Consider the following 23,925-nt stretch of genomic DNA (forward strand, 5'->3'; position numbering starts at 1 on the left):
TACACTAACAAATGTTATGCTAGTACATTATAGATTAAACGCTATATCGCGGGAGTTGTTGTAATGCGATGGTAAAGGCAGTACCGATTAGATGTTAAACTTTCTCTCGAGTAGAGAGTGTACTCCGCCTACGCCAAAGTCGTTTCGTGGCCTCTCGGTGTTCATGTACTCGTAGGGCTCCAGGGTGTCCAACTTGTCCATCAATATTTCCAGGGACAGCATGCTGCTCTTTATACCTGGCAAGCGAGCTGATTTAGCACACATGTTCAATTCCACGGAGTTCCTGAAGGCAGCATGGTATCCAAATGCCTTTTGTATACGTTCGGATTTAGACATTTCCTCCTTTAGTAAATGCTTGTAATCGATGTCTTCAAGCTTGTGGGCTGAGTTCACGTCGCCAAAGGCCGTACGCACTCCTTTACCATCAAGTGCGCTGTACGGAAACTCATTTAGGTCGATATTTAAAGAATCCAATTGTTTCGGTACCTCCATGGTTATTTGGCAGTCCGAGTAGCAATGTGATGGACACCTAGATGGCAACAACTGATGGACACGATAAGGCCAAAGTCTACTGTAAAATTACACACTGTAGATATATAATGATCTAGTCAGGGGTGGCCGATTTATTAAATATGTAGGCACTCCCAACAGGGGATGATGGCAGCATATAGGGGTCACACATCTACACATACGCCCACGAAATGACTCTATGTTGATTGCTTCATTATTATTATGTCTAATAGAAGTGTTTCTACTGTCTAAAGTGGTTCTATATATAGATTGTGACTCGCTGTGGTCTATATTAGCAACTGTACAAATAGCAAGCATGGGTAAAACCAAAGAGTAAGGTACAACACACTGTATAGTGATTCTTTATAAATATTCTGTTGTTGAGATAATAGCAAAACAGTGTATACAACACGGTAATGTTGTATCCCTGTACAACCACCTCAGAGATGGAAGTTAGGTAACAGAAAAGCCAGATTAGTTCCTGTGAAATATACTACCCTAGATATAATATATATTACGTTTCAATATGCATTAAAAGGTATTAACATGGCCTTTGACGTGGCTGAGTTACACCTCCCCATCACGCCGAAACGTGCCCCAGCTAAGCCGAGGCGTAGAAACGTACTTAACACTGAATATCGGTATATAGTAGACGATCGTGTCGACAATACAATTGATTACGGTACGTTTTATCTGGTTTTTATACGTATTTCTGTTTCTGGTCCCACGTATTTATTCGTTCACCACATGGCCACGTCAACCCGGGGCCTATGGAAGCCATATACAGGCCCTTGGGTGTAGTTCCGTAGTTAATTAGTCCTGCTGTATTCTTTTGGACCGAATTTGTTAATTACCAACTTCTAAATCCATGTTAGGTATCGTCACCACTGCAACACATTACAAGATGGCCCTTAAATACGTATCTAGTTACTTGTTGGCTGTTGCTGCAGGCAACGAAAATCCCAGCGTCGATGACCTCAAAAAGATTCTTGACGCTGTTGGTTCGGATGTTGATGAAGAGTGCCTTCAGGGTCTCGTTGACTCCATGAGCGGCAAGACCGTGCATGAGGTAAGTCGTATATTCCGGGTGTTACTGTCATTGTGGCTCTCTATGAGCCCATTTGCATATGGGATGATGTATATTCTGTAATTCGTTTAACAATACGTGCAGACCATCGCAGCCGGTATGACCAAACTTCAGAGCATGCCCGCTGGTGGCGCTGCCATGCCTGCTGCTGCCGCTGGAGGTGCTCCCGCCGCTGCTGAGGACAAGGCTGAGGCTAAGAAGCCCGAGGCTGAGCCTGAGGAGGAAGAGGACGACATGGGTTTCTCTTTGTTCGACTGAGCTTATGGCGCGTTGAGCGGGTATTACACTCTGCTTATAGACAGCCGTACATGAAATCGTCTTATGTAAACCCGTGTCTTAAACTTTGTTCAGTTATGTGTTGTGTATAGTTTAGGGTAGAATCACACATGGCAAGTGTGTAAGCAAATAAGTGGTGTCTACTAGGTGTTATTCCTTATGTGGTGGCAGTTTTTTTAACTATAAGCATGACGGCGGATTCGGCGGCTTTGGAAGCGACCGTCCGTAAGGGACTAGGTATGCTGCGGCATAGAGTTCCACTTACACATGTGTAGACGCTGGAAAGGTTGCCGTTGTGACGTCAGGAGGGACGTGCGTCCCACTGGATGGATTCGGAGTGAGAACCATGGACAACTTCTCCACAGGGAGAAGGGGCTCACGTATCGCAGAGTGAGTTTATATATTCAAGGATCTTGTAAAACATCCACAGGGAACTGCTTCGTAGGGGATACTACGTTATCTTCATATACAGAACTGGCAGCCATTTGCCATTCCTCAGGGCTATATCGGAATGCGGTGGAGCACTTGGTCTTCTAGATGCCATGCACCTAGATGACGATGGACAGATAAAATGTGGGTATAAAGTCACTGCCATTATGTAATCCACAGTTGTACCTCCCGAGGAAAGGATGCCACAGATAACTAGGGCTGTTAAGGATTACCATAAGGTTGGTAGTCTATGTGCCAGACACCATACGCAGTACAAGAGCAAACTCTTTACAATCGCATTTAAGCTAGTTTCTGAATATACCAATGCACTGGAGTAGGTGGTTACGTGAAATTGATATCTTACCCAGCATGGTATGTAGGATAATTCATGCCAACCCAAGTGCTGCCATGTTCTTCCTGGCAGCTGCAGTCTCGGACTTTAAGGTAGCAGATGATATGCTGGTATGTCTAGGTACCTCAACAACACACTTTACACACAGCCGAGGAATAAAGTATCCTCTGGGAGTGATATGACCCTGTACTTTACCAGGATGGATAAAGTGAGGTATGTCTGGTGGGAAGAAACTAATTAATCCTAGAAACATTGTGAGGGACATCCTGGGAAACAAGCCTGTACTGTGCTGCTTCAAGTTGGAAACAGATGAGTCCATTGCAGTGCAAAAGGCGAAGACACTACTCCAGGGGCCAACATATGCCGATGCAGTGGTGCTCAACATGCTAGACCAAAGGTACAATACAGTCGAGCTGATATTTGCACAGGGCGATTCCATACGCCTGGAAGCTAAGGTGGGTACTCTAGAGCTCAATATCATAGATACAGAACGGCGATATAGATGAAGGCATTGTAGATCTCCTGTTAGAGCTACATGAGCGCAAAAAGAATATGTTACATAAGGAATAATATCTGTTATAGTGCATGGGACATAATTTTTATAGCAAGTCGTCATTACGATTTGGGGTTATACCGCCCAAGCTCGATTCAACCGGTAGCTTGTCCACTTTAGACAGTTGTATCTGGAATGCGGGAACCTGTAGGTAGCCACAGGAACAACGACGACCGTGCCAGCAGTAAAAGCCTAACTTCGCTGAACAGCGCCTGTTTTTGCATATAATCTTCCCCGACTGGCCGTCAACATCAACCATCCAGTCCATAGGCTCTACAAATACACTGCTGCAGGGTTCTGTATTGCCTATAGTATCTCCAGGTACATGCGGTATGACGTTCTGGGCATAGAATAGAGTCTGCCTACATTTAGCGCATCCGTATACCGATGGGCTGTTGTCTAGGTCGGCATTTGACTTCTTTGTCTCAAAGTACTCAAGACGATCGAGGTCGATCGTGGACAATAAGTTGCGATAGGCACTCCAAAACTCCTTTTCATTTCGAATTGTAAAATCCCTTTGGTAGAATAGTATCAGCTGGCATACGAAACCATCACTAGGCATTGCAATAGGGTGTTTCCTCCGAATTTGGTTAAGCACCTCGGTGTATGGGCTGTCGTACTTCTTCATGAGGTACGCACATACCAAGGAGCAACTGCGTGACATACCCATCATACTGTAATAGAATATATAAACAGTGCCACAACATACCAGTGAACGTAAGTAGCGCCATTGGCAATGGATTCCACGGATTCAATAAACTCAAATGTCATGAGAAAACCACGGTAAAGTGGCTCACTACGAGCGTCATTGGCCTTTATTGACATGTGAATTACATAGTTGTCATCCTCATCGGAATGACGTGGGATGCGATCTATATGTAGATCAATGTAACTAGGGTCGTAGTGAGGTGACTTGATTAACCGTGAATAAACTTCATTCTGGTGGTCACACCTAGAATAGTCATTACACCACCTAGGGACATCGAAGCACGCAGATATCACGCCCTTGACTTCAAGGGACGGGGTCTCGTCACTGTCCCAGGATTGGCTTTCTGGTTCAAAGAGGCTGTGAGCCGTGTCAACGTCACCAACGTAGAGGTAAGGCAAAATCTTCGACATTAGGGATACCAGGAAGACGGTGTCTAGGCATATTGCGAGTGCCGATATTCTAGAACAGGTATTACACCTGTTTACCTATAGACACTAGTGTGTAACATATTGGTAGATTGTGTTACATAACGGTGTAATTACTAAGAATTGCAACACACCGCTGCACTCGTGGCTGTCTTATACACATCCCAACAAACTAAGGGCGAAACCTATACGTGACAGGCCAGGTTTCTTAAAAGTGCCTCGGATATGTATATGTAGCGGCAACAATGGTTTTGATGATAGCCAACACATCATTGATGACATGAATGACAGTGGGTGAATTATGACATTTATCGCCAAAATAACGTAAGATTCCATAGAGAAACTTATTATAGTGACTGTATTAATTATGGATGCATTATCACCGGAAGTCAGAGAGGAGTACCAGCATTTCATAAACGTTGTATATGCTTTCCTTACGTACAAGAACGATGGCTCCATTGATGCGCAACGCATATACAGGTCCATGCAGCTGCTGTCGGATGATGACAAATCACTGCTTATCGAGAAACCAGCTGCACGTGTCATGAAGGTGATACACGCCCTTTTCATGAACCAGCGCTTCATCAACGCAATGCTAAGCTGTTTCTGCGGAGAGACCATACAATCAGAGGATGATATAGATGACGGCATAACGCCCCCGGTACTAACCAAGCGCGATGGCAACCCCCAAAATAGGAAATCTACTATTTTGGGCCAGCTGAGGACAGTTGTACGCAATTCACCCTTTTGGAAAATGCCACCAGGAGTTAGTGACGAAGAGATCGTACCCACTGCTGACCCCGAGGTACTCGCCAGGAATATGAACTGGGTTAGGACTACACTAAGGCAATTTGTACGCGATTGGTCCCATGAAGGTGAAGCGGAGCGCCAGCAGGCTTTCGCACCATTGTTGGAAAGCCTGCTGCGGTACGTACCAATCACGGACCCTAGGAACCCACCAAAGGTGCTGTGCCCAGGCTCTGGCCTGGGAAGACTGCCGTATGAGGTACTCATGCTGGGATATGAAAGCCAGGGCAACGAGTTCTCAAGTTTCATGCTCATTGGAGCCTATTTTGCCACTAACTTCATGGACAAGCGGTACGCATACAAACTGTACCCATACTGCCTCTCCACAAGTAACCTCGTCAAACACGAAGACCAGATGTACGCCTGCCGAATACCAGATGCAGCGCCCGCAGAACGCGATGGAACTGGATTATTCAGCATGTGTACAGGCGAGTTCACCGAGGTCTACGCTAATTCAGACAACACTTTCAACGCAGTTCTCACATGCTTCTTCCTGGATACAGCGAAAAACGCTGTGGCGTACATACGCACGTGCGCTAGAATAATCGTCCAAAACGGACTCTGGGCAAACTTCGGGCCTTTACTGTACCACTACGCAGATTTCAACCACAACTCAGTGGAACTATCATGGGAAGAGCTACGGCACATAATATCGATATGGTTCAATATCGTAAAGGAAGAATGGCGTGACGCCAACTATACATCAAACCCACTGAGCATGATGAAGACACATTACAGATGCATATATTTCGAGGCCATAAGGAACGAAGTCGAGGTGTTTGGCTATTCCAACCCGTTTTAAAATGGGCTAGAGCCAGGTGGCATGAAATGTAGCAGGCCCACAGGAAACTGGTTTATTATATACAAACCACGGAACATTAATATGCTTTATCGCAATATATCTATATGTCATATTAGACCCAGGTTAACATAATGTGTAAGTATGTACTACACTTATGCATCACGCGGCGTAACGGAGTGCAGCCTTCTAGGGCGAAATAAGTTCACTAAGACACACACATTGGTTATTGTTTATTTAAGGACTCACCGACAGCCGTCGGTATGAGTACCTTTTGTATATCTCCACTCCAATTGCAAAGCAGACACACTGGTAAATCAAGGATACACAATCGTTTCTATCTTTTAGTACGGGTACTGGCAGTGTATACATATTTAACACTTGTTATAATACACTCCTATGCACTAAGATTGAGTAGGAACCGCTACTATGCCAGTGTTACTCACCAGACATACCCCAAAGCATTCGTCGCGCCGTCAATATCGCAAACGCAGGGTAGGCATATATCGCCATTAAACGCACAAAGGTGGAGTTACACCAGAGTTACACTGCTTAAGGATACGCCACAGGTAGGGAAGGAAGGTGACGTAGTCCTGGTTAATCGGAACTATGCCTTTAACTACCTAGTGCCATTTGGATTCGCTAGGTACACCACCAGGGCTGAATTAATAGGCCTGACACTCCAGAAGGACTACAAAGATGCACTAGTCAATGTCAGGAAGGCCAGTGCCATGCATCTAAAGAATAGACTAGGTGATAACACAGTGCTACAGTTCGAGGTACCAGCTGAGGCCAAAGGCTCGGATAGAGTCCTAACACCAATACTACCCATACATATAATAGATCACATGCGCCAGAAGAGGATGCTGCTAGTAGTGGATATGTTGCGTGAACAGGATGTCAAAATAATCACAGAAGAGGGAGTTATCAACAGATTTGGGGAGCACCGAGTACAACTGAATGTAGACCCAGATGTTAATATTGAGGTCATAGCCAATGTCAAGGAACAGCCAGTGGATACCAATTTTTTGCAAGACGTAGTCCCATTCGGTAGTTAGAACTGGTATCCAGGACTTTGGATACATTTGGAGTACCATGGCGAAACATAGTCACATAAACGGTGCTATTGGCATGATTGGGTACATGCCACGTACAAGGCAATGTATATTTAGGATTCCTAGGGTTAACATCGCATCTTATATCGTGGATGGAGTTACTATTAAAGGTAACCACCAGAACTCACAAATGCATATTTCCCGGAGGTTTTCACACCATTCCGCACAAAAGGGGAAGTATTACACCAATAGATTCTACATGAAAAAATGTAGCTCATGCTCATCGTGGAATAACCTGGTGGTAACACAATGCGTACACTGCCTAACACCACTGGGAGATAGTGATATTAGATTAAGGACCATAGACCCATTGTGTCGAACTGCAAATGCCAGGAAAGGCGAAGCATTTATTGAACATGAGAATTACGTCATACTCGAAAGATGCTTCGATTTCACTATTATGCTATATCCACAACCCTCAGCTGCAATACATATATCAGCAGTGCCAAACGGTACTTTCTATGATATAAAAAACTTTAGGAAAACGCATTTAACAATGATCAAGAAGATGAAAGAACGTTGTGATATGTTAATGAAGCATATAATAGCTGGGCGCGCTGGACCTGAATATTTACAAAATGATGACTTAGTCAAGCACCTAAGGGAGTTAACAAAGGAGGCACGTGTCAACCAACAAAAGATTACAACCAGCGATATTGTACAGCATGCAGTCTATGGCTTTAACTACCCAAATAGATACTCACATGTAGGAATGCACGGCATGCTGCCGCCATTCAAGTCATACAGTGTCTTCCAAAGCCCGTTCTTCTACCCACTGTCCAAGGTCATATCGGATTTACACAACCTATCACAGGTGAAACCCTATACACCAGAGGAAGCCAAGGAGCTGTAAGTTGGAGTATACATTGCATATACCACCCAGGTACAACCACGATATCATCATGGAGGACATAGTCGATCTAGATAAAACATTCAGGGCACAATATGGCCTTGAGTGATTGGTTACACCAAACATGCTTAGTGCTACCTAATTCACATTAAGTCGGTTAAAGTATAGATTATATAGAGTTGTGCTGTGCAATTGTGTAGACAGCCTTAACGGCTGTCAGTCGATCTAGAGCGCCTGTCACGGCGTCTGCGTGAAGGGGAGCGAGAGTAATCAGAAGAGGAGTATGACCTAGGGCGCCTGCGACCCCTTCTACCGTCATCACGGCGACGATCACGCGAATATGATACGCTGCGTTTACGACGAGAGTCAATAGAGCTATATGATGAACGACTTGAATAGACCGATCTGGAGGAATGTGGGCTTGACGTTGATGAATGACTGGAGTAGGAACGACGAGGATGTGGTGACCTGCGGTCACCAGAATATGACCTCGATGATACGCTGCGATGTGAAGTCGAACTGGATAATGTACGTGAAACGGAACGCCTACGAAGAGTACGGCGATATGAAGCTGAACTTGATCTAGATCGACTGGACGAATAAGATCGTCGACGTCTACGGGTGTAGCCACGATCACGATAGCTCCCGGCACGCCGAGTACCACGATAACCCTGTCTGCGCGAGTTGTCGTACTTACGTGTTTCGTACCAAGCTCGCGACCGAGATGCTTCGCGAGGGTGATGTTCCACCTTGGGTGAGGCGTCACGCTCACCGCTGTGGTCGTGTGCTAGATCAGCCCTTGTACCAGAGGGCTCCACAGGAGGTGGACTAGATACACGCTCATGCCTACGCTGCTGATTAGCAGCAAGCTCACGCTTCTTCTCGTCAATAAATGACTGAGGCATGCCGTGCTCACTGTCCTGAGCCGCTAATAAAAGATCCCAAAGCTCCTTGACGAAGACGCGTGCATTCTTTGCCATGAAACCAGTCAAGTTAATCTGTAGCTTCTTGGGATCCAAGTACGGCTTTTCATTCAGTACCTTGCCACCGTCACCTGTAATAGTGTTATAACATAACTAAGGTAACATACCTGCATTCTCTGCATTGGCCTTGGCATCCGTCTCACCAAAGAATTTCAATTGGCTGAGACAGTACTCCACAACAATCTCATCCTCCACGCCCATAAGCTCAGTTACACGACGTGATATCCATGGCTTGAAGGCGTCAATCTGTACCTTCGTTATATCCACAGACTGCGAAAAACAAGCAGGCCACTTTTTGGATTCCAAAAGCTCACGCTCCTTGCCAGCAAGGAATGGCGTCTTCAAGTCGCCGTGGTCACGGCTAAACCGAGAGCCATGCATCATTCAGTAATCAATAGCATATAGTCCCAAGAAACACATTCGACTGTACTGAAAGCCACTAGATACAACGATGTGTAATCATGGATTGCCTGGGAAAAGATTGGACTATACAAGATTCAATAGGCCTAATCCCCACCATAGACAATGGAGCAAATAGAGGCTAAACTAAACACACCAAATACACACAATGAATATGGTTATAATATCTCTGTAATCTTTTGATCCGTAGAGTTACAGAAGACTCCGTGCCAAGGCATATACTAAAATGATACACAGTATGTACCATGGAATCTGGGCTTTTGGCGCCCTAAATGTTATAACAGTGACCCTGTAAGTGTTCATGTGTCTAGTAAATTAACATGGATCTTGGTGAATATTCACATAAGAACGTCGATCATAACAAAGCAAAAAGTATATGTAAGTTTGGTCATTCACTGTATGAACCTGAACAGATGAACATGGAGTAAACGTATATTACATTGTTAAAAGCTTCTCGGATCAAAATGTACGAGCTGCGCTGATACACAACGTATGGGCGACAACACCAAAAAACGAAGTCATCTTGGACAAAGCATACCAAAAGGGAGGCAACGTTATATTGGTCTTCTCTATCAACGGCAGCTCAAGGTTTATCGGTTATGCCCTAATGCAATCTAGGCCTGGGCATGCATCATTCAACGAAAGTGTTTTCTTCATGGCCAATGGAAATAAATTCAACGGCAAGCATTTCGATATATTGTGGATAAGGGTCATAGATCTGCCATTTACAGCATGCGCTAAGCTCAAGAACTCACTAAACGAGTACAAACCAGTGAAACTAGCAAGAGATGGACAGGAAATAGATAAAACTACTGGAAAAGCATTATGTATCATTTTTGAAGAACACTACACCAAGTGCAGTGATATAACATTAAGAGACGAAACAAGTAAAACTACTGGATTCACAATACCAACAGGTGTTCCAAACACTGTAGGGCCTGGATCACCATTAATCCCTGGAATAATAAATCCACAACTGTTTCTGGGCATATCTCAAATCGGATCTATACCAACACATATATACCAAGGTATGCCCACTTCAATGTTACAGTCACCAAGGACAGCAACTAGCAAGCCAGGGAAGGATACTCAATACCACTTTCATATCACCAAGGAACAAGCACTCATCGCAGCGGAATTTAACCCAGCCATATCTATATTCCCAATAGATCTGACTAACATGTCATATGACCAGTATATATCACTGTATAAGGTATCACTGCATCACTGGGAAAACCAGCAGGTACAACAGATAAAAGAGGAGAATGATGGGTAGTGTATATAGGTTCTCCACTTTAGTGGGACTCACACGACTTAAAGTGCTGTCCAGGGGTTCATTGGGGCACTATATGAACCCATTCACCAATTACAACCATAGTTACTTGTCATCGGGTGTATATAATAATGAATTTGCAATTGAAAAAAACAGAGCAATAATGCGTATAAAGAATACGGGAATGAAGGAACTAGATATTATACTAACTGATTATATAAACAAAGTAAAGGACGTATTGGATCCAAAACTAGTCAATGAACTCCACGCAATACTAGATCTCGATACACCCACACTTTACCAAACTTTTGTAATACAACAACAACTCCCCAAGGAATTGATACAGAATGACACAGCAAAACAAATACTTGCCCATGCCAAAAGTAGGTGCTCAACACAAGGTTAATCGTTCGTACTATATACGATAGTATTTGCATAGAGGGAATACATTTATAAAGCATTATATTTCTTGGACATAATGGGTTGCACTTTATAGAGTCACGTTTTAATATGTATAGCCAATATATAATAGTTATGTATTCAACGGAGTAGTTAGAACATGGTAATCCCGATTATCGGATGTATATAGTGGTCTCACGAGTGCATTTACCTCCAGATGTAACGGATGGATAGAGTGATAATCTGATACCTACGGGGTAGCAGCAGAAATCGTACATCAGAAAGCTGGCATCCAATAACAATGCAATTAGATGTTTAAAGCAATTTTATCACTTATTAGAACAAGTTTCTTTGATTTGACCCATGTATATAAATTATTTTCTAAAAAATTAATAATTCCAACCAATGTGAGATAATCATTGTCCCGTAACACAAATATACCGACTTGTTTTCACAAAGGCAGTTAATAAATCAAATATATACTTTTAAAATATAAAAACTGAAATATAAATCGCAATGCAGTAAAATGATTGATTTGAGTAGCTTGCCCAAACTGAAAAATGGTGTAAGGGGTAACAGGCTGTTGAATAACCTCATTTCCTGTGCTCAACAGTAGCCATATTTACATTATATACTATATACCTATCTATTTAGTACATAATAGATTATTCCTCTAGGTGAGAAACTTCCTATGCTGGCATCGATCCCAAAGCTATTACAGAGTGCCATTCAGTAGTTAATCGTAACGCAAAGACTTTATAAGGCTATTCAAGATAGACTGGAACTTTTAATGAACTTGGAATAATAAATACTCCCAGTGCAAAGCAAATGTACTTCATGGTAGTTGAGGAATAAAGCGTCCCTAGGAATATATCCTAACAGCGGAGAATTTATATGAAACCTAAATTGGCTTATTCGGATCATCACCTTCATGGTTTTGCTGAGAAATAATGGCAGGTGAACTCCAGGTTTTACTTCGTCAAGGCCAATCAAGGCTGTTGATGTTACTTTGTTTATTGATAAAGATAGTTGCAGCAGAGACCGAGGGCGACACTGATGATGCTGAGAATTGCGCAATCTTTCGTGTAGAAACGAGATATATAAAATACCTTTTATATGCTGCCATATGTGGAATAGTTGTGATGATTGGATTTGGAATAGCAGGGATTGTAAACCAGAAATCAAAAGATTATGGTCCTGTAGTAGGCATAGGGGGCGCCATATTTGTAGGAATAGCCATTTTCTGCATGTACCGCCTCGGGTACTTTGACATTTTGAGAAGGAAGATCACACCTGTTCCCAAAGAGAGCTGATCTACATTATAGTATTGTGGTCACCATCTGGAAACTGGTTATACTCTACAAAGAGGCATGTTCTAATAAACATGGTAAACAACTCTATATTCAATCAAGAGTATATCTGGGTAACACATAGTACAGGATGTCTCAATATATAGGGACTCATAAGCTGTATACAATTTAGTGCACATTGCTTTGGAGGAAATACAACTATGGATAAAACATCCAATTATATACCTACAAAGTAGTAAATATACGCCTTTAGGAATCGCAAACTTGGCACATTAAATTTTGTGCCGCCACATGATTGCATCATGCTAGATGAACAAATGTATCATAACTAAATATAGCACATTTTGCAACGTCAGTTCCTAGAATTTCATAGAGCTACATAACCTTCTTAGAAAGGAAGAAGCTCCGGAAGTATAAAATGAAACATATCGTACAAATGACGACGAACACACTGTTAGCAATAGCAAACTTAGTAAGCAAGCGGTACGCATCAGCAGCCCGCTTACTCGTGCGATCCATAGCGCGACTACCAGTGATCTGAGCCTTGTGAAAGGCACTGAACTCATCAATGGCATTCTGAAGATGAGCGTCAACAGGGTCCATGTGAGAGCTCTTAGCAATGATGGAGTAGTCCCGAGCATCAGCGCCAGATTTAATAGCCAGAGCTACATAAATGTCATACTTGGAAGCAGAAATGCAACAAACAACCGATAAACCATGAACAGCAGTAAAAGAAACTGATAAGTGATTCATAAGGTTAGACTCCTCGTAAATAGGCTTGTCACCACCCTCCTCCCTAATCACAACCGCAACGCCCATATTGTCCTTCACATCAATAGGACGCACAGTAATATGCGTGTACATCTCCTTGCTAATAGGCTCTACCAAGCAGACCTTTTGTCCAGCCTTAATTCGCGTAGTCACATCTAAAAAACCAGCAGATGCTTTCTCAAATCCGATATAAGCAGCTAAAGCCGCGGCCACAAGGGCCCGAAATGCCGTAAAGTGTACCATGTCCGTGGTTCCAAATTACCACAATATATTTATAAAACACAGTCTAGTGATTCATTGAGTAGTCCCTGTCCCAGTGATGTTGCCAAGCAAGATCAAGCCTCGCGTCAACAGTAATCACCTAGAAGACGAACCACAAACCATACACAATGTTGTATAAGTAAATATACCAATTGATTTTTGGTATACCAATTACAGATATTAAAAAGTGGTGTACACTTTAGGTGTGAGTGTCATCCACCCCTAGTGTGTCGTGTTGCGGAACGCAAATATTAATGTGTTAACGACGCATTTGTTAGTGTTTACCGAGTCTACCTAGGGTAATGTATTATAATCGTACGTATACATATAACAGCTCGCTGTTATCCCATGTCTTTCCGCAGAGGAATCTCAGTTAACATACCCCCAAAACCCATGTCATCCATTAGCAGCCTACTTAGCTACATCATTGGCGGTGTTTCAGTCCCCAAAACATGGAATTGAATGCTCAGGAAGACCAATTTGCATTACATACACCGGAAGGATGTGTTAATAACCAAGTTATACACACTACGGAATCGAGTATATGCAATCCATTGGTCATCGAGGGGTACCCCGTTCTGGGACGATTCGATTCTACCACTGACGTCAACAATGTCATAGAGCGGGTAGTCAGGGAATCTATGGAATGTACAACCGATCCTTCGTCCGTAAAGTGTGTCTTTCAAGTTGGTCGCCTGGTAGGGATAACCCAGAATCGCGCTATCGTCCTCCCAGTGGAAACTGAACTAATCCTAGAAAATGATACAACCAGGATATCTTTCATACCAGACGTATCGCCAAAGTTAATCGACACTTTATACCTAGATGTATTCACAAGCCAAGCAGGAGACTCCAGGCTTGTGTCATCACACGACTGTGTAGAAGTTGAAGTAGTGACTTCACAAAATATAGACCATCGCAAACCAGGTGATGACCTAGAAGGATTCCATCACATACGTATATACAGAGTCCCGTATGATAATGAAGACGGGCTTATGCTACAGCAAATGGAATGCTGGGAACATAATATACTAAACAACTTGCTGGTGTATAGACCACACTCGCAACACCACTATCGCATACAAACGGCATCAACAACAGTGACCCACGGGACCAGCACTCCCGATAAGCTAGGCAATGTTTTAAAACTGTCGTTCCGCCACATGCGTAACTACAAGACTAGCCCCGTGGGACCTGAAAAACTAATAAAATGGGAGCTGAATGTAGTAGACCACTGGGATATAGTGGTAAATGAAGAAATGGCAAATATACCTATAGAAAGCCTTATCCAGTGTTTTACCACGTGTCTTGTTAGCAAACAGGATGATACACCCGAGTTTTCCTTCCTAGACCGAGATGTAGTGGATGAAGGACGTCGTCATTACATACAATTATGTTTACAAGGCAGGCAACTAGTTAACCAGTTCCAACGCATGGTTGCTTTCAAGAGGAATCGCTTTGGGTATATTCTATCCCTGGTGAGAAGTAACCTATGCATGATACTAGACAGATTTGATAAGACGTCCGTAGATATAGAAAGCACTGGGGATTTCTATCCAAATCGATTCGGTGATACCGCAGAGGTTGTTCAATTGCACTACGATACACGTAAGCTAGTACGCCAGAAAGGTTCAGCTGTTGAAGCATTGCGACGACACAACAACCTGGTGAAACGTATTTTAATAGCGTGTTACATACACCGCAAGTCCACGGTATTGGATTTGGCGTGCGGTCACTGCCAGGATCTAGATAAATATGCAACTGTAGGAATCAAGCAGTTAACGGGTATAGATATATCGCTATCGGAAATAATGGAAGCGCGAAGGCGGTATTCAGAACGGTCATCTAGCAGGAGAATAAGATTCAGAGCTGATTTCCATCACGGCAATCTGCTGGAAGAAAAGATATACGGAGTGTTCCTGCGCAACAGAAAGTTTGACGTGGTGACCATGCAGCTGGCAATACATTATATTATATCAGATGAAGCCAATGCAACGATGTTGTTGCGTAACATACATCAAGCACTTGGGGATAAAGGTATATTCATAGGCAGCACTGTATGCTGCAACGCCATTGCCAAAGGGTTGAATGCAAAGACGCCGTACCAAGCATCAGATGACGGTCCTTTGCGATGGGAATTTGGAAACTCCATATTCAGGGTCACCGTAGACGATGAGTCAATGGACAGCCTCATGGACCCGGTAACTAATAAGTACCTCTCAGGGGATGCCCTGGTGTCACATCTAGAAACCCACTGGGGAATTAAGTACCACTTCTTCCTGATGGAGTCAATTGATGCCAGTGAATATGTGGTGCCATGGAAGGCGTTCACCGAGTTGTGCGTGCGTCTGGGATTCCGATTAATCGAGACTTTTACATTCCCGGAGTACCTGGACAATGCACCAACTATACTGAATAACCTGAGTGTTACTCTTCCAGCCAACGTAATGGATAACCTAACGCACCACATAAAGCAGATATCGTCCCTGAATATATCACCGGAGCAACAAGAAGCATTCATGCTGTATCGCACATTTGTATTTGAAAAAATATCAGGCCGTGATAAGCTGTATATGCAGGGCGTGAAAATACGCCGAACGCAGTAGCCAACACAGATGTAACGTGTACTAAATATTAAAGGTATATACATGCACTTTGGCATAGAGTCCCAATTGTCTAGACTAACGTGTTGCACTGCATGAGGCAGCTTGAGGTCTCCAGGGCCACCAGAGCTTTGTCTAGCGGGCCCTTCTCATCATGGCCACTGCTGCAGCATAAGCTACAGGCACGTTTCAAACATTGACGATCCTGATACTGTATATACATATTTATAAACAACTCACCCCCTCGCAATGCTTAAAAGCAGGACCCTCTAACGAAACGCAACTATTGACATATGACAGAAACTTCTCCAAATATAGATTGGACACGTGGTGGTTCTTCTGGCACGTTGTCATGCACGCCTCACGATGGACTTCACCCAGTAACCTGGTGTGGTAGGAGCAGCAGGGAAAGCAAAAACTCTCAGCACAGGCACTCGCCTCGCCCCGGTTCCGGAACATCTGTTTGCACAGTGCTATGCGGTTTAATACATGCACACTCTCGGCACAGGGCCGCCAGATGTTAACACTGGAGTATTGCTGAAGGAACATAGATGGAGTGAAGCTGGAAGTAGACTCTTCCGGGGATACATGGAACTGATCAAAGTAACACGAGTCACAACCAGCGGATTTGAGACCTATGCCAAGACCTAGACCGCTGTACTCCTCCAGTTCCGCCTTGCACTCATAGTCGGTGTTACCAAACAGACCAGAGAATAGAGAGCCGTGGTCCACATTCTTCTTCACCTTGACTGATATCCTGTCGCTGCTAATGCCAACCTGCATGGCATTCCATTTCGATATGGCGTAGCTGGCCGGAACTGTACCCAGTACCTTGGAGCCCCCGGGTTGAATTAGTCTAATGCTGAGTTCCGAAGCAGTCATCTCTATGAGTATCATGTTTTGGACATTTGCGAATCTAACTACGGCGCCAATGGAGCCGCCTTCACACATTGGCAGAAACCGGAACCCAATGAACCCAGCAGTGCACGTCCTGTCGTTGTTCAATATAGCCAAAGAACCTATGCCACGCGGATCCTGGGATATGTGGTACTGGTGAATGGCCTTGTGCTTGCCACCAATGATGTCCTTGAATCGCCAAGAAGTGGTGTGCGCATGGCTGGGATTCACTACCTTGTAGGCATCACTGAAGTCGCCGGTATACGTTTCATTGTACGTGGAGCATTTGACAGCCTTGAGTCTGCCAAGGCGAACTTCCGGTGATTCCATGAGAATTGGCTTAGGAGTAACTGTAAAGTTATCAAAATAAAAGCTGCCATTGCTACCACAGGAATATAAACCAACGCCGCCATGCAGAAATGAGGTGTCCAGTACCCTGGTACATATGTTATGTAACAAGCCTAAACCTACTTTAATATGCGTTTGCCGTCACAAGTGACCTCTATCAAGTTGCCAGTGGCGGATATATTGACCTTGATCCACGTGTTCTTTTTGTACCCGTCATCTGGGTTCGTCGCCAGGACGTGAGTGACCCCTTCCTGGACCTTGAGCAGCTGCTTGTTGCTCTGGCGTGAATTGAGTAGTAGCAAGTAATAGTTAAAATGGCCCTGTGACCTGAATGCTATACCTACGGAACCTTCATTTTTAGCCAAAAGGTCAACGGTAATATCAAAGTCAAAGTACCGGCGGTCCTTTAGCATGGCATAGGCACCTTCACCAAGTAAAGAGCTGTCAATGTCACTGCTCTGGACTATATAGGACATGTGGCCATCAAAAGGAGAGTCGGAATACCCCCATCTGCTCTGTCCACCGGAGGTCATGCTAGTATCATGTATCTTGAAGGTCCTGGAAAAGGCCATTGTTGTGTAATCCATGACTAACGGCGCCTCTGATTCCACACCCTTTGCCTGCTGCTCATGTAACAGGCGTTGGTAGTTCGATTTCTGCGATTCGCTGCTTTCCTTCAGGTAAGTCGCCTTCTGCAAAGCTGATTCAAGGCGGTCATACAGCGTAGTCATCTTCTTCTCCTGGTGCATAGATACAGACTCCAGGGGTTTAATGTACTTCTTGGCGCGACTTACAATAGCCGCAATGTTCTCTATGGTATTGATTACAGTCTTAATGTCCAAGCCATACATGGCGTTCATATCGGAGAGGACCTTCACCGCAGCCTCCTTTGTAGTGGGATCTAGATTAGCCATATCAAGGCCATCCGACGGTGACATTGCGATATCTGTAGCGTCCGATTCCTTGGGTTTCGTTGTACCCTGTGTATTGCTGTCTGCTGGTTTGTCTACGGATGTCTTTCCTGGAGTGTTACTGGGAACCTGGAGAAATGATCCGTGCGTTTGTACTATTGGACAAACGCGTTTCCTGGGTAGAATCCGAATGCTAAACCTTGACGGAGGACCGGTGTGTTCAATTTCCTTTTCACCTTCAGGCATACCGGGGTCTAACAGATCCCTGGAACCCTGCCATGATTTGTTGAAAGCATAGCTTTGGATACCGTTTTCAGTACTACCACTGTAGAAAGGTAAACCCGTTTCTATAGATACTGTAAAAGTGCCCTTGTTGGCGATAACACCAGCATGAATAGCAGCTCTACATATTGAGCTTCGATCACTATATACACCATCGGTACCATAAACCGGTAGTTCCGTCTTATCAGCACAGTGCTCCGAGCATGATACCACTATATTCGTGTTGGTGTTACCAACTAGTTTCTCGTTTTTATCAATTCTGTCGTCGCACTTAATGGGAATGGGCGTTACATTGTCCTCGGTTACATTGGTGGAGCATACTATAGCAGCAATGTTGGCGGTTTCAAGATCGAAGACTTCAATTTCGCCCGTTGCGAGTGACAGGCCTGCTGCGTTGTGCTCTAGTGAATGCCCTCCCTGCATAGCTGGTTGTTCAGGTGGCGTTTTGGTGCCAACTATAGAGGACTCCGTCATAAAGGTGTAAATGTTCATCAAGTCACGGAATTTATGAGCATTGCCAAATTTGTAGGCTAACGGGATGTAGTGGTCTGCCTTACGCTCAAATCCCATCAGAAAGAGAGCTTCCCTAAGACCGTCCACCTGGTGTTTGGATTTGATAATTAACGGTTCTAGGCCATAAGCAGCACACTGATACCTGATGGCTTGGGGAGATGTCAAGTTGTGCAATGCCTGAGGACCAGAACCGCCATTCTTGCCATCCCAAATCAGCATCGATGTCTGCGAACCCATGTCGCAGTATACCCGAAGAGGATGTTTAGAACACTGAGGCTGTATCCAAAAGAAACCTGAAGTCACACCCTTGGACTGCTGTTTAATACTGTAGCAGTCCTCAGCAGGGGTTTTCATAGTCTCACCAATAGTGGAATACGTTACGTCAACGGAATTCTGCTTGCTACACAAAGATGACATCTGTATCTGCTTCCACATGGCAGTTTCACGAGTGTGGATCTGCTCGAGCGTCTTGTCGTACTCCTTCTTCTCCTGCATACAGGTGTCAGTTTCATCCAAGGTGTCGCCCAGCGTTGCCATGTCGTCTATCACTTCACCCGTGATGCCGTGAATCTCATTCTCCATGTTCTTGATCTCGTGGGCAAGAGCAGGTTCGAAAGCTGAAACGTAAGATACAAAGTACTTATCCCGAGCATCTGGAGTGTTGGCAGCCGCCCGGCAGTCACCAACCACAGTCTCCAAGTTGCTTGAAAGGACTTGTAACTGACGAATACCATACACATAACCACCTTCCACCTTCCCGTAGGTGTGATGAGGCCTGAGCATAACCAGCCTGAGCTGCTTGAAATCCCTATCTTCAAGGGTATCAATAGTTACGTGATCTGCATTTGACATGTTCCTCGCTAGTTCCTTGAATACTATGTTGTCAGTACTGCCCTCAACGGTGTAAGTCACAGGCTGGTATTCCCAATCTATCCTCACCTTGGCGGCACGTGTAATCTCGCCTGTAGATAATATAGACCAATGTCATAGGACCCACCAAAGTCTATAGTGATAGTAACAGTATGAACACCTGAATCGAGGAAGAGATTGGATGCCCAGTAGGTCTTCACATTCTCATCCATAATGGATTCAACCTTGTGACGGTCCGCTGTACTTGATGCTATGAGTTTCACCTTTTTCTTCATAATCTGAAGGAGGTCGCCCATACCGGCCTTGTCGGAATATACATCTGATTGAGTCATGCAAAGGTCAGTGGCGTTCTTAAGAGATATTTGGCCATTCCCAAGGAATTCCCAACGACACTGATCGTCACCATCGTCCTTGCAGTCCGCAATTACCAAGGGCCCAACTGTTAAATATACAGTTGCTATGGATTCGACTTACTCTTGTTAGGGTTCACTGAAGTAAGGCATTTGGGCGGCTTTGTTACAGCACTAACAAGGCGCTGCCTTGAATCGTGGCGCCATAGATCCTGGATATTGATTGTAGGTAATATCTAGCGAACATACCCTTCCATCAGCTGCGGCTATTGCGTAGGTACACAGGTCCAATATCACACGGGTATTGTTGTCACGACGGCCTTCCTCCAGCTGAAGACACATTTCACCCAAAGGGCTAGATATGCCAGACTTAATAACGAAAAGTGGGTTGCCAGCTCCCACAATGTGGACCTCCCTGATACCGAAGTATTCATTTATAGGACCACGCAATGTTAACCTAACGAATTTAGCCTCAACAGGAGCGTCAAGCTTGAATACTTCCTTATATGATGCTGTGTTGTATATTACATCTAATAGTAACCTACGTTTGCTTTCAAAGGTCTTCCGAAATGGCATGACAACATTGAAGCTGTCTTGTGCCATGGAAGTTGATATCTCGACTTCCTGAGAATCACATTACATCCACCAAAGAATAGACCTACATTTGGTGCATATTCCCATATTACATCAATTTGCGATATCTTGGCAACATCCCAGAGCTCACCAGTCCAGGAGACTAAAGAGGATAGGCTCACTTTCCAGGGACTTACCAAAGTCAGTAGAAGCATGATTACCAGCACTGCACCAATAAGATGCCCCTATCTGGAAGGCTCGGGCTGGCCCGAATTTTTGCAAGTCGTCAGTGTGTGTGACGTAGGTAGAAGTGGCCCTTGCATCCTTGAATGTGTAGAATTCATTAGCATTCCTAGCATAAACGGTTACGATCTGCACTGCGATAATTAGCGACGAGATTAATCGCGCTAGTTGGTTAATTACCATGGTTTTTCATTTGTTCATGTCGTATGGATTCCGAAACGACAACACGTGTGTATAGTGCCACTTTGCCATGGCACTATATATAAAACTATAGTAATACATATTAGCGATGTTAGCATTCATCAAGTGATAACTTTATGTCTTCCGGCGCTTATTCTGCGAACCGGGGAACCGATCGTCAACCAAAGTAACAGTTTCATCTCTATACACATGTGTCTATGTAACATGCCAATGTACCTGTTGCTGAGCTCAACTATTTTCAAATATCGCAATGATGCAAGCTTCGATGAGCCTGTAGTAAACATACAGTGATATCGATCTGTTATTACCTGTCTGGCCGAATACTTGTATCCCCGAAGACGATATTTCTTTAAGTTTTATAGGTAGGCATCTATGTCACAATAAGGAACTACTATCACATTGATATAACCAACCTGTTGCGTTCAACCGCCTTCTTAAAAAGGAATTGATAAAGTTCATTAATCTGCTCTAACTTGGCCCGTCGTTTAACCAATGCCGGTATTTCATCGAACTGAGCTTGCGATACCTTAAGGAATTCAAAAGGATACAGCATATAGATACCTGTTTAAATTCTGGCTCCGAGGCAGTAGCTTCAATCTTTGGAAGCGTATCAACACTGCTGAAATGAATGATCGATCCACCTGAAGAGGTACTAACCTTATCACCTCCGGAGATGGTTGTCCGTCCATATGATCAACATCGTTTAATTCACCAACGTCACTGTCAGTTTCATGCCACATTGCCACGTAATGCAATCCTAGGTTTTCCAGGAGCTGCGTGTCACTGTCCACTTTGTTAGGGTCCACCAATTTCTGCGGTATATAAGACAAAGGACTATATGTGGTACTAAAATAGAACAATGGTTAAGTAGCACTGCTTACCTCTATGTTCTGAATTATCGACGACTGCTTAAGCTGGCTCTCTATAACATTTACTAGGCGTTCCCTCGCTTTATACAGTTCCTATCAAACAGTGAATACACCCAGCACAAACTAACACATAGGTCATTAGTGAGTTTAGTGACGCGATTACGTATTTCCTGGCATCTTTCATGGATGTCAAACACGTCTGTGCCATATCTCGCACTCATTTCAGCAATCAGTTTCTTCTCTACCAATGCCAAGTCATCTCCCATATCAGCAAACTGTATATGATAGAAACAAGATGAAATGACTACCTTATTACTGACAAAAGCGATAGCCTCTTCCACAGATTGTGGCTGCACCCACCGCCCATCCACCATATTGTAACGATATAACTACGTTTACCGTACACATTCATAGGTACCTTAGGTTAAGTGGGATCAACCAATGAGAATTATAGTACTATATGCTGGAAGACAGTTATTTGGATACCAAAGTAACTATATCTATTATATACAACAGGAATCTAGGGTGTCACCTAGATATATCATAGCAGTATACACATTAACAGCAACACACACACCCTAGCACATGTTTGTCTATATCAGGATTCCTTTACCAGGGCACATTGTGATAAGCTCAGTCCCTAATAGCAATCAATTTGGATAACATAAAAAAGCTAATGAAGCAATAAACAAAATTATATTAGCTGTTTTAAATATTATACATCTAAGATCTTAAATACGACCACATTGGTGTTGTCTATGGTACTATTCCAGTAGATACACTATGCTGAACTGTTGTGGTATGTAGTACAGCAGAGGGTTTTTATTGGCTCTAACTCCAGTTGGATATTGAACATTATATATACACATTTTAGCTGCAACGCTTAAACAAAGTTGCACCTGAAACGTGTTGTGTAGTGTACCACCTAGAGCAACTCAAACATAGGCCCTGATGTGTACACATTGACTATCGCATAAATCTATAGAATGGAACTATGGTGAAGGGTGTAAATCGTACGAATGTGTTTCTACAACAGGTTGCCCGCAACACTGCGGGACAGGAACCTACAGCCGCTCCTCCCGCCGCTGAATCATCGCAACTGGAGCAAGAAGCACAGAGAGTTGGCCTGCAACTATCAAAGTGTGAAACTAAATTGACAGAACTGTCCGCACTGGCTCGAAAACGAAGTATATATGTGGATCACACGGCTGAAATTGAACGTCTTACCAATGATGTCAAGGAGGGTATTACTGCAGCATCCAGCAAAATAGATGAATTCGAAACAAAAGTGCGTAGTATTAGACATAAGAATGATCATGTTCGACAACATTATGAAAATCTGCTAGGAACGCTGAGAAAACAGCTGTGTGAGCTGACTAAAAGCCTGAAGGATGCACTGTACCAAAGAGCACAAGTTATGATACAACAAGAAATGAGACGTAAAATGTACTCACATACAGATGCAGACCATAGTATCAACGCTACAAGTAACACCAGGAGGAGGTTCACTATGCAACCGAGCCATGAAGATGTTCAACAGCTGGACCTCGAAAGGTAAGAGTGATATACCTACGGCAATAACCACGCAGTGGTGTAGTGGAACGACCCTCGCGATCAGTAATAGCTGATGCAAAGGCAGAAGCACTAGCTAATGTGCAACGCGCCATCAGCGAACTTAGTCAAATCTTCCAGCGCATGACCACAATGGTAACACAGCAAGATGAAATGATACAACGCATAGACATGGATACAGAAGACTCATTGGCAAATGTAATTGCTGGTAAGTTGATAATTAAATAGATATCATAATATAACAGCACAAAGCGCGCTCTCACGCTACTACAAACGCATCTCCAACAATCGCATGCTTATACTAAAGATATTCTGCATACTAGTCGTGTTTCTGATCTGCTATATCCTATTCCTAACATAATGG

General features: G+C 43.8%; 15 protein-coding genes across 15 annotated transcripts; 9 read left to right on the top strand and 6 right to left on the bottom strand.

Moving 5' to 3' along the window:
- Positions 1 to 7: 7 nt before the first annotated feature.
- BBOV_III006250 (Proteasome maturation factor UMP1 family protein) lies at positions 8 to 642 on the bottom strand. Its single transcript, XM_001611704.2, has one exon. The coding sequence runs from the start codon at positions 490 to 492 to the stop codon at positions 88 to 90; it is 405 nt and encodes a 134-aa protein (XP_001611754.1). The 5' UTR covers positions 493 to 642; the 3' UTR covers positions 8 to 87.
- Positions 643 to 1,036: 394 nt separating this feature from the next.
- On the top strand, positions 1,037 to 1,950 carry BBOV_III006260 (60S acidic ribosomal protein P2 domain protein). Its single transcript, XM_051767778.1, has 3 exons — positions 1,037 to 1,192; positions 1,386 to 1,579; positions 1,682 to 1,950. Exons 1-3 carry the CDS (start codon positions 1,057 to 1,059, stop codon positions 1,853 to 1,855), a joined length of 504 nt encoding a protein of 167 aa, XP_051623466.1. The 5' UTR covers positions 1,037 to 1,056; the 3' UTR covers positions 1,856 to 1,950.
- Positions 1,951 to 2,043: 93 nt separating this feature from the next.
- BBOV_III006270 (putative DNA / pantothenate metabolism flavoprotein) lies at positions 2,044 to 3,260 on the top strand. The gene is made up of 9 exons (XM_051767721.1): positions 2,044 to 2,110; positions 2,149 to 2,263; positions 2,304 to 2,446; positions 2,483 to 2,541; positions 2,575 to 2,636; positions 2,671 to 2,764; positions 2,803 to 2,867; positions 2,902 to 3,109; positions 3,144 to 3,260. Exons 1-9 carry the CDS (start codon positions 2,062 to 2,064, stop codon positions 3,222 to 3,224), a joined length of 876 nt encoding a protein of 291 aa, XP_051623467.1. The 5' UTR covers positions 2,044 to 2,061; the 3' UTR covers positions 3,225 to 3,260.
- On the bottom strand, positions 3,215 to 4,355 carry BBOV_III006280 (Dual specificity phosphatase catalytic domain family protein). Its single transcript, XM_001611707.2, has 2 exons — positions 3,917 to 4,355; positions 3,215 to 3,881 (listed from the first exon to the last, which is right to left on the bottom strand). The coding sequence occupies exons 1-2, from the start codon at positions 4,324 to 4,326 to the stop codon at positions 3,254 to 3,256; spliced, it is 1,038 nt and encodes a 345-aa protein (XP_001611757.1). The 5' UTR covers positions 4,327 to 4,355; the 3' UTR covers positions 3,215 to 3,253.
- A 187-nt stretch (positions 4,356 to 4,542) lies between these two features.
- Positions 4,543 to 6,018, top strand: BBOV_III006290 (uncharacterized protein). Its single transcript, XM_001611708.2, has one exon. The coding sequence runs from the start codon at positions 4,709 to 4,711 to the stop codon at positions 5,948 to 5,950; it is 1,242 nt and encodes a 413-aa protein (XP_001611758.1). The 5' UTR covers positions 4,543 to 4,708; the 3' UTR covers positions 5,951 to 6,018.
- A 158-nt stretch (positions 6,019 to 6,176) lies between these two features.
- Positions 6,177 to 7,029, top strand: BBOV_III006300 (large subunit ribosomal protein L9). Its single transcript, XM_001611709.2, has one exon. The coding sequence runs from the start codon at positions 6,211 to 6,213 to the stop codon at positions 7,003 to 7,005; it is 795 nt and encodes a 264-aa protein (XP_001611759.1). The 5' UTR covers positions 6,177 to 6,210; the 3' UTR covers positions 7,006 to 7,029.
- Positions 7,009 to 8,045, top strand: BBOV_III006310 (uncharacterized protein). Its single transcript, XM_001611710.2, has 2 exons — positions 7,009 to 7,911; positions 7,946 to 8,045. The coding sequence occupies exons 1-2, from the start codon at positions 7,043 to 7,045 to the stop codon at positions 8,019 to 8,021; spliced, it is 945 nt and encodes a 314-aa protein (XP_001611760.1). The 5' UTR covers positions 7,009 to 7,042; the 3' UTR covers positions 8,022 to 8,045.
- A 44-nt stretch (positions 8,046 to 8,089) lies between these two features.
- BBOV_III006320 (PWI domain family protein) lies at positions 8,090 to 9,367 on the bottom strand. The gene is made up of 2 exons (XM_001611711.2): positions 9,003 to 9,367; positions 8,090 to 8,966 (listed from the first exon to the last, which is right to left on the bottom strand). Exons 1-2 carry the CDS (start codon positions 9,277 to 9,279, stop codon positions 8,119 to 8,121), a joined length of 1,125 nt encoding a protein of 374 aa, XP_001611761.1. The 5' UTR covers positions 9,280 to 9,367; the 3' UTR covers positions 8,090 to 8,118.
- A 129-nt stretch (positions 9,368 to 9,496) lies between these two features.
- Positions 9,497 to 10,978, top strand: BBOV_III006330 (YT521-B-like family protein). Its single transcript, XM_001611712.2, has 2 exons — positions 9,497 to 9,693; positions 9,729 to 10,978. The coding sequence occupies exons 1-2, from the start codon at positions 9,636 to 9,638 to the stop codon at positions 10,589 to 10,591; spliced, it is 921 nt and encodes a 306-aa protein (XP_001611762.1). The 5' UTR covers positions 9,497 to 9,635; the 3' UTR covers positions 10,592 to 10,978.
- A 633-nt stretch (positions 10,979 to 11,611) lies between these two features.
- On the top strand, positions 11,612 to 12,612 carry BBOV_III006335 (putative integral membrane protein). The gene has a single exon (XM_051767031.1). It carries the CDS (start codon positions 11,938 to 11,940, stop codon positions 12,298 to 12,300), a length of 363 nt encoding a protein of 120 aa, XP_051623743.1. The 5' UTR covers positions 11,612 to 11,937; the 3' UTR covers positions 12,301 to 12,612.
- Positions 12,613 to 12,653: 41 nt separating this feature from the next.
- On the bottom strand, positions 12,654 to 13,513 carry BBOV_III006340 (emp24/gp25L/p24 family/GOLD family protein). The gene has a single exon (XM_001611713.2). It carries the CDS (start codon positions 13,309 to 13,311, stop codon positions 12,673 to 12,675), a length of 639 nt encoding a protein of 212 aa, XP_001611763.1. The 5' UTR covers positions 13,312 to 13,513; the 3' UTR covers positions 12,654 to 12,672.
- A 99-nt stretch (positions 13,514 to 13,612) lies between these two features.
- On the top strand, positions 13,613 to 15,954 carry BBOV_III006350 (mRNA capping enzyme large subunit family protein). Its single transcript, XM_001611714.2, has one exon. The coding sequence runs from the start codon at positions 13,782 to 13,784 to the stop codon at positions 15,933 to 15,935; it is 2,154 nt and encodes a 717-aa protein (XP_001611764.1). The 5' UTR covers positions 13,613 to 13,781; the 3' UTR covers positions 15,936 to 15,954.
- A 13-nt stretch (positions 15,955 to 15,967) lies between these two features.
- BBOV_III006360 (LCCL domain family protein) lies at positions 15,968 to 21,114 on the bottom strand. The gene is made up of 9 exons (XM_001611715.2): positions 20,874 to 21,114; positions 20,766 to 20,839; positions 20,649 to 20,727; positions 20,353 to 20,615; positions 20,228 to 20,315; positions 19,881 to 20,192; positions 17,301 to 19,845; positions 16,173 to 17,265; positions 15,968 to 16,137 (listed from the first exon to the last, which is right to left on the bottom strand). Exons 1-9 carry the CDS (start codon positions 21,100 to 21,102, stop codon positions 16,006 to 16,008), a joined length of 4,815 nt encoding a protein of 1,604 aa, XP_001611765.1. The 5' UTR covers positions 21,103 to 21,114; the 3' UTR covers positions 15,968 to 16,005.
- A 113-nt stretch (positions 21,115 to 21,227) lies between these two features.
- On the bottom strand, positions 21,228 to 22,549 carry BBOV_III006370 (uncharacterized protein). Its single transcript, XM_051767551.1, has 9 exons — positions 22,298 to 22,549; positions 22,118 to 22,264; positions 22,002 to 22,082; positions 21,778 to 21,932; positions 21,682 to 21,739; positions 21,534 to 21,646; positions 21,429 to 21,490; positions 21,337 to 21,391; positions 21,228 to 21,301 (listed from the first exon to the last, which is right to left on the bottom strand). The coding sequence occupies exons 1-9, from the start codon at positions 22,361 to 22,363 to the stop codon at positions 21,235 to 21,237; spliced, it is 804 nt and encodes a 267-aa protein (XP_051623468.1). The 5' UTR covers positions 22,364 to 22,549; the 3' UTR covers positions 21,228 to 21,234.
- A 296-nt stretch (positions 22,550 to 22,845) lies between these two features.
- Positions 22,846 to 23,924, top strand: BBOV_III006380 (SNARE_syntaxin5 family protein). The gene is made up of 3 exons (XM_001611717.2): positions 22,846 to 23,543; positions 23,579 to 23,769; positions 23,807 to 23,924. The coding sequence occupies exons 1-3, from the start codon at positions 22,984 to 22,986 to the stop codon at positions 23,920 to 23,922; spliced, it is 867 nt and encodes a 288-aa protein (XP_001611767.2). The 5' UTR covers positions 22,846 to 22,983; the 3' UTR covers positions 23,923 to 23,924.
- The last annotated feature ends 1 nt before the right edge of the window (position 23,925 follows it).

The sequence above is a fragment of the Babesia bovis genome, chromosome 3, assembly GCF_000165395.2.
Source record: "Babesia bovis T2Bo chromosome 3, whole genome shotgun sequence".
NCBI classification, from domain to species: domain Eukaryota; phylum Apicomplexa; class Aconoidasida; order Piroplasmida; family Babesiidae; genus Babesia; species Babesia bovis.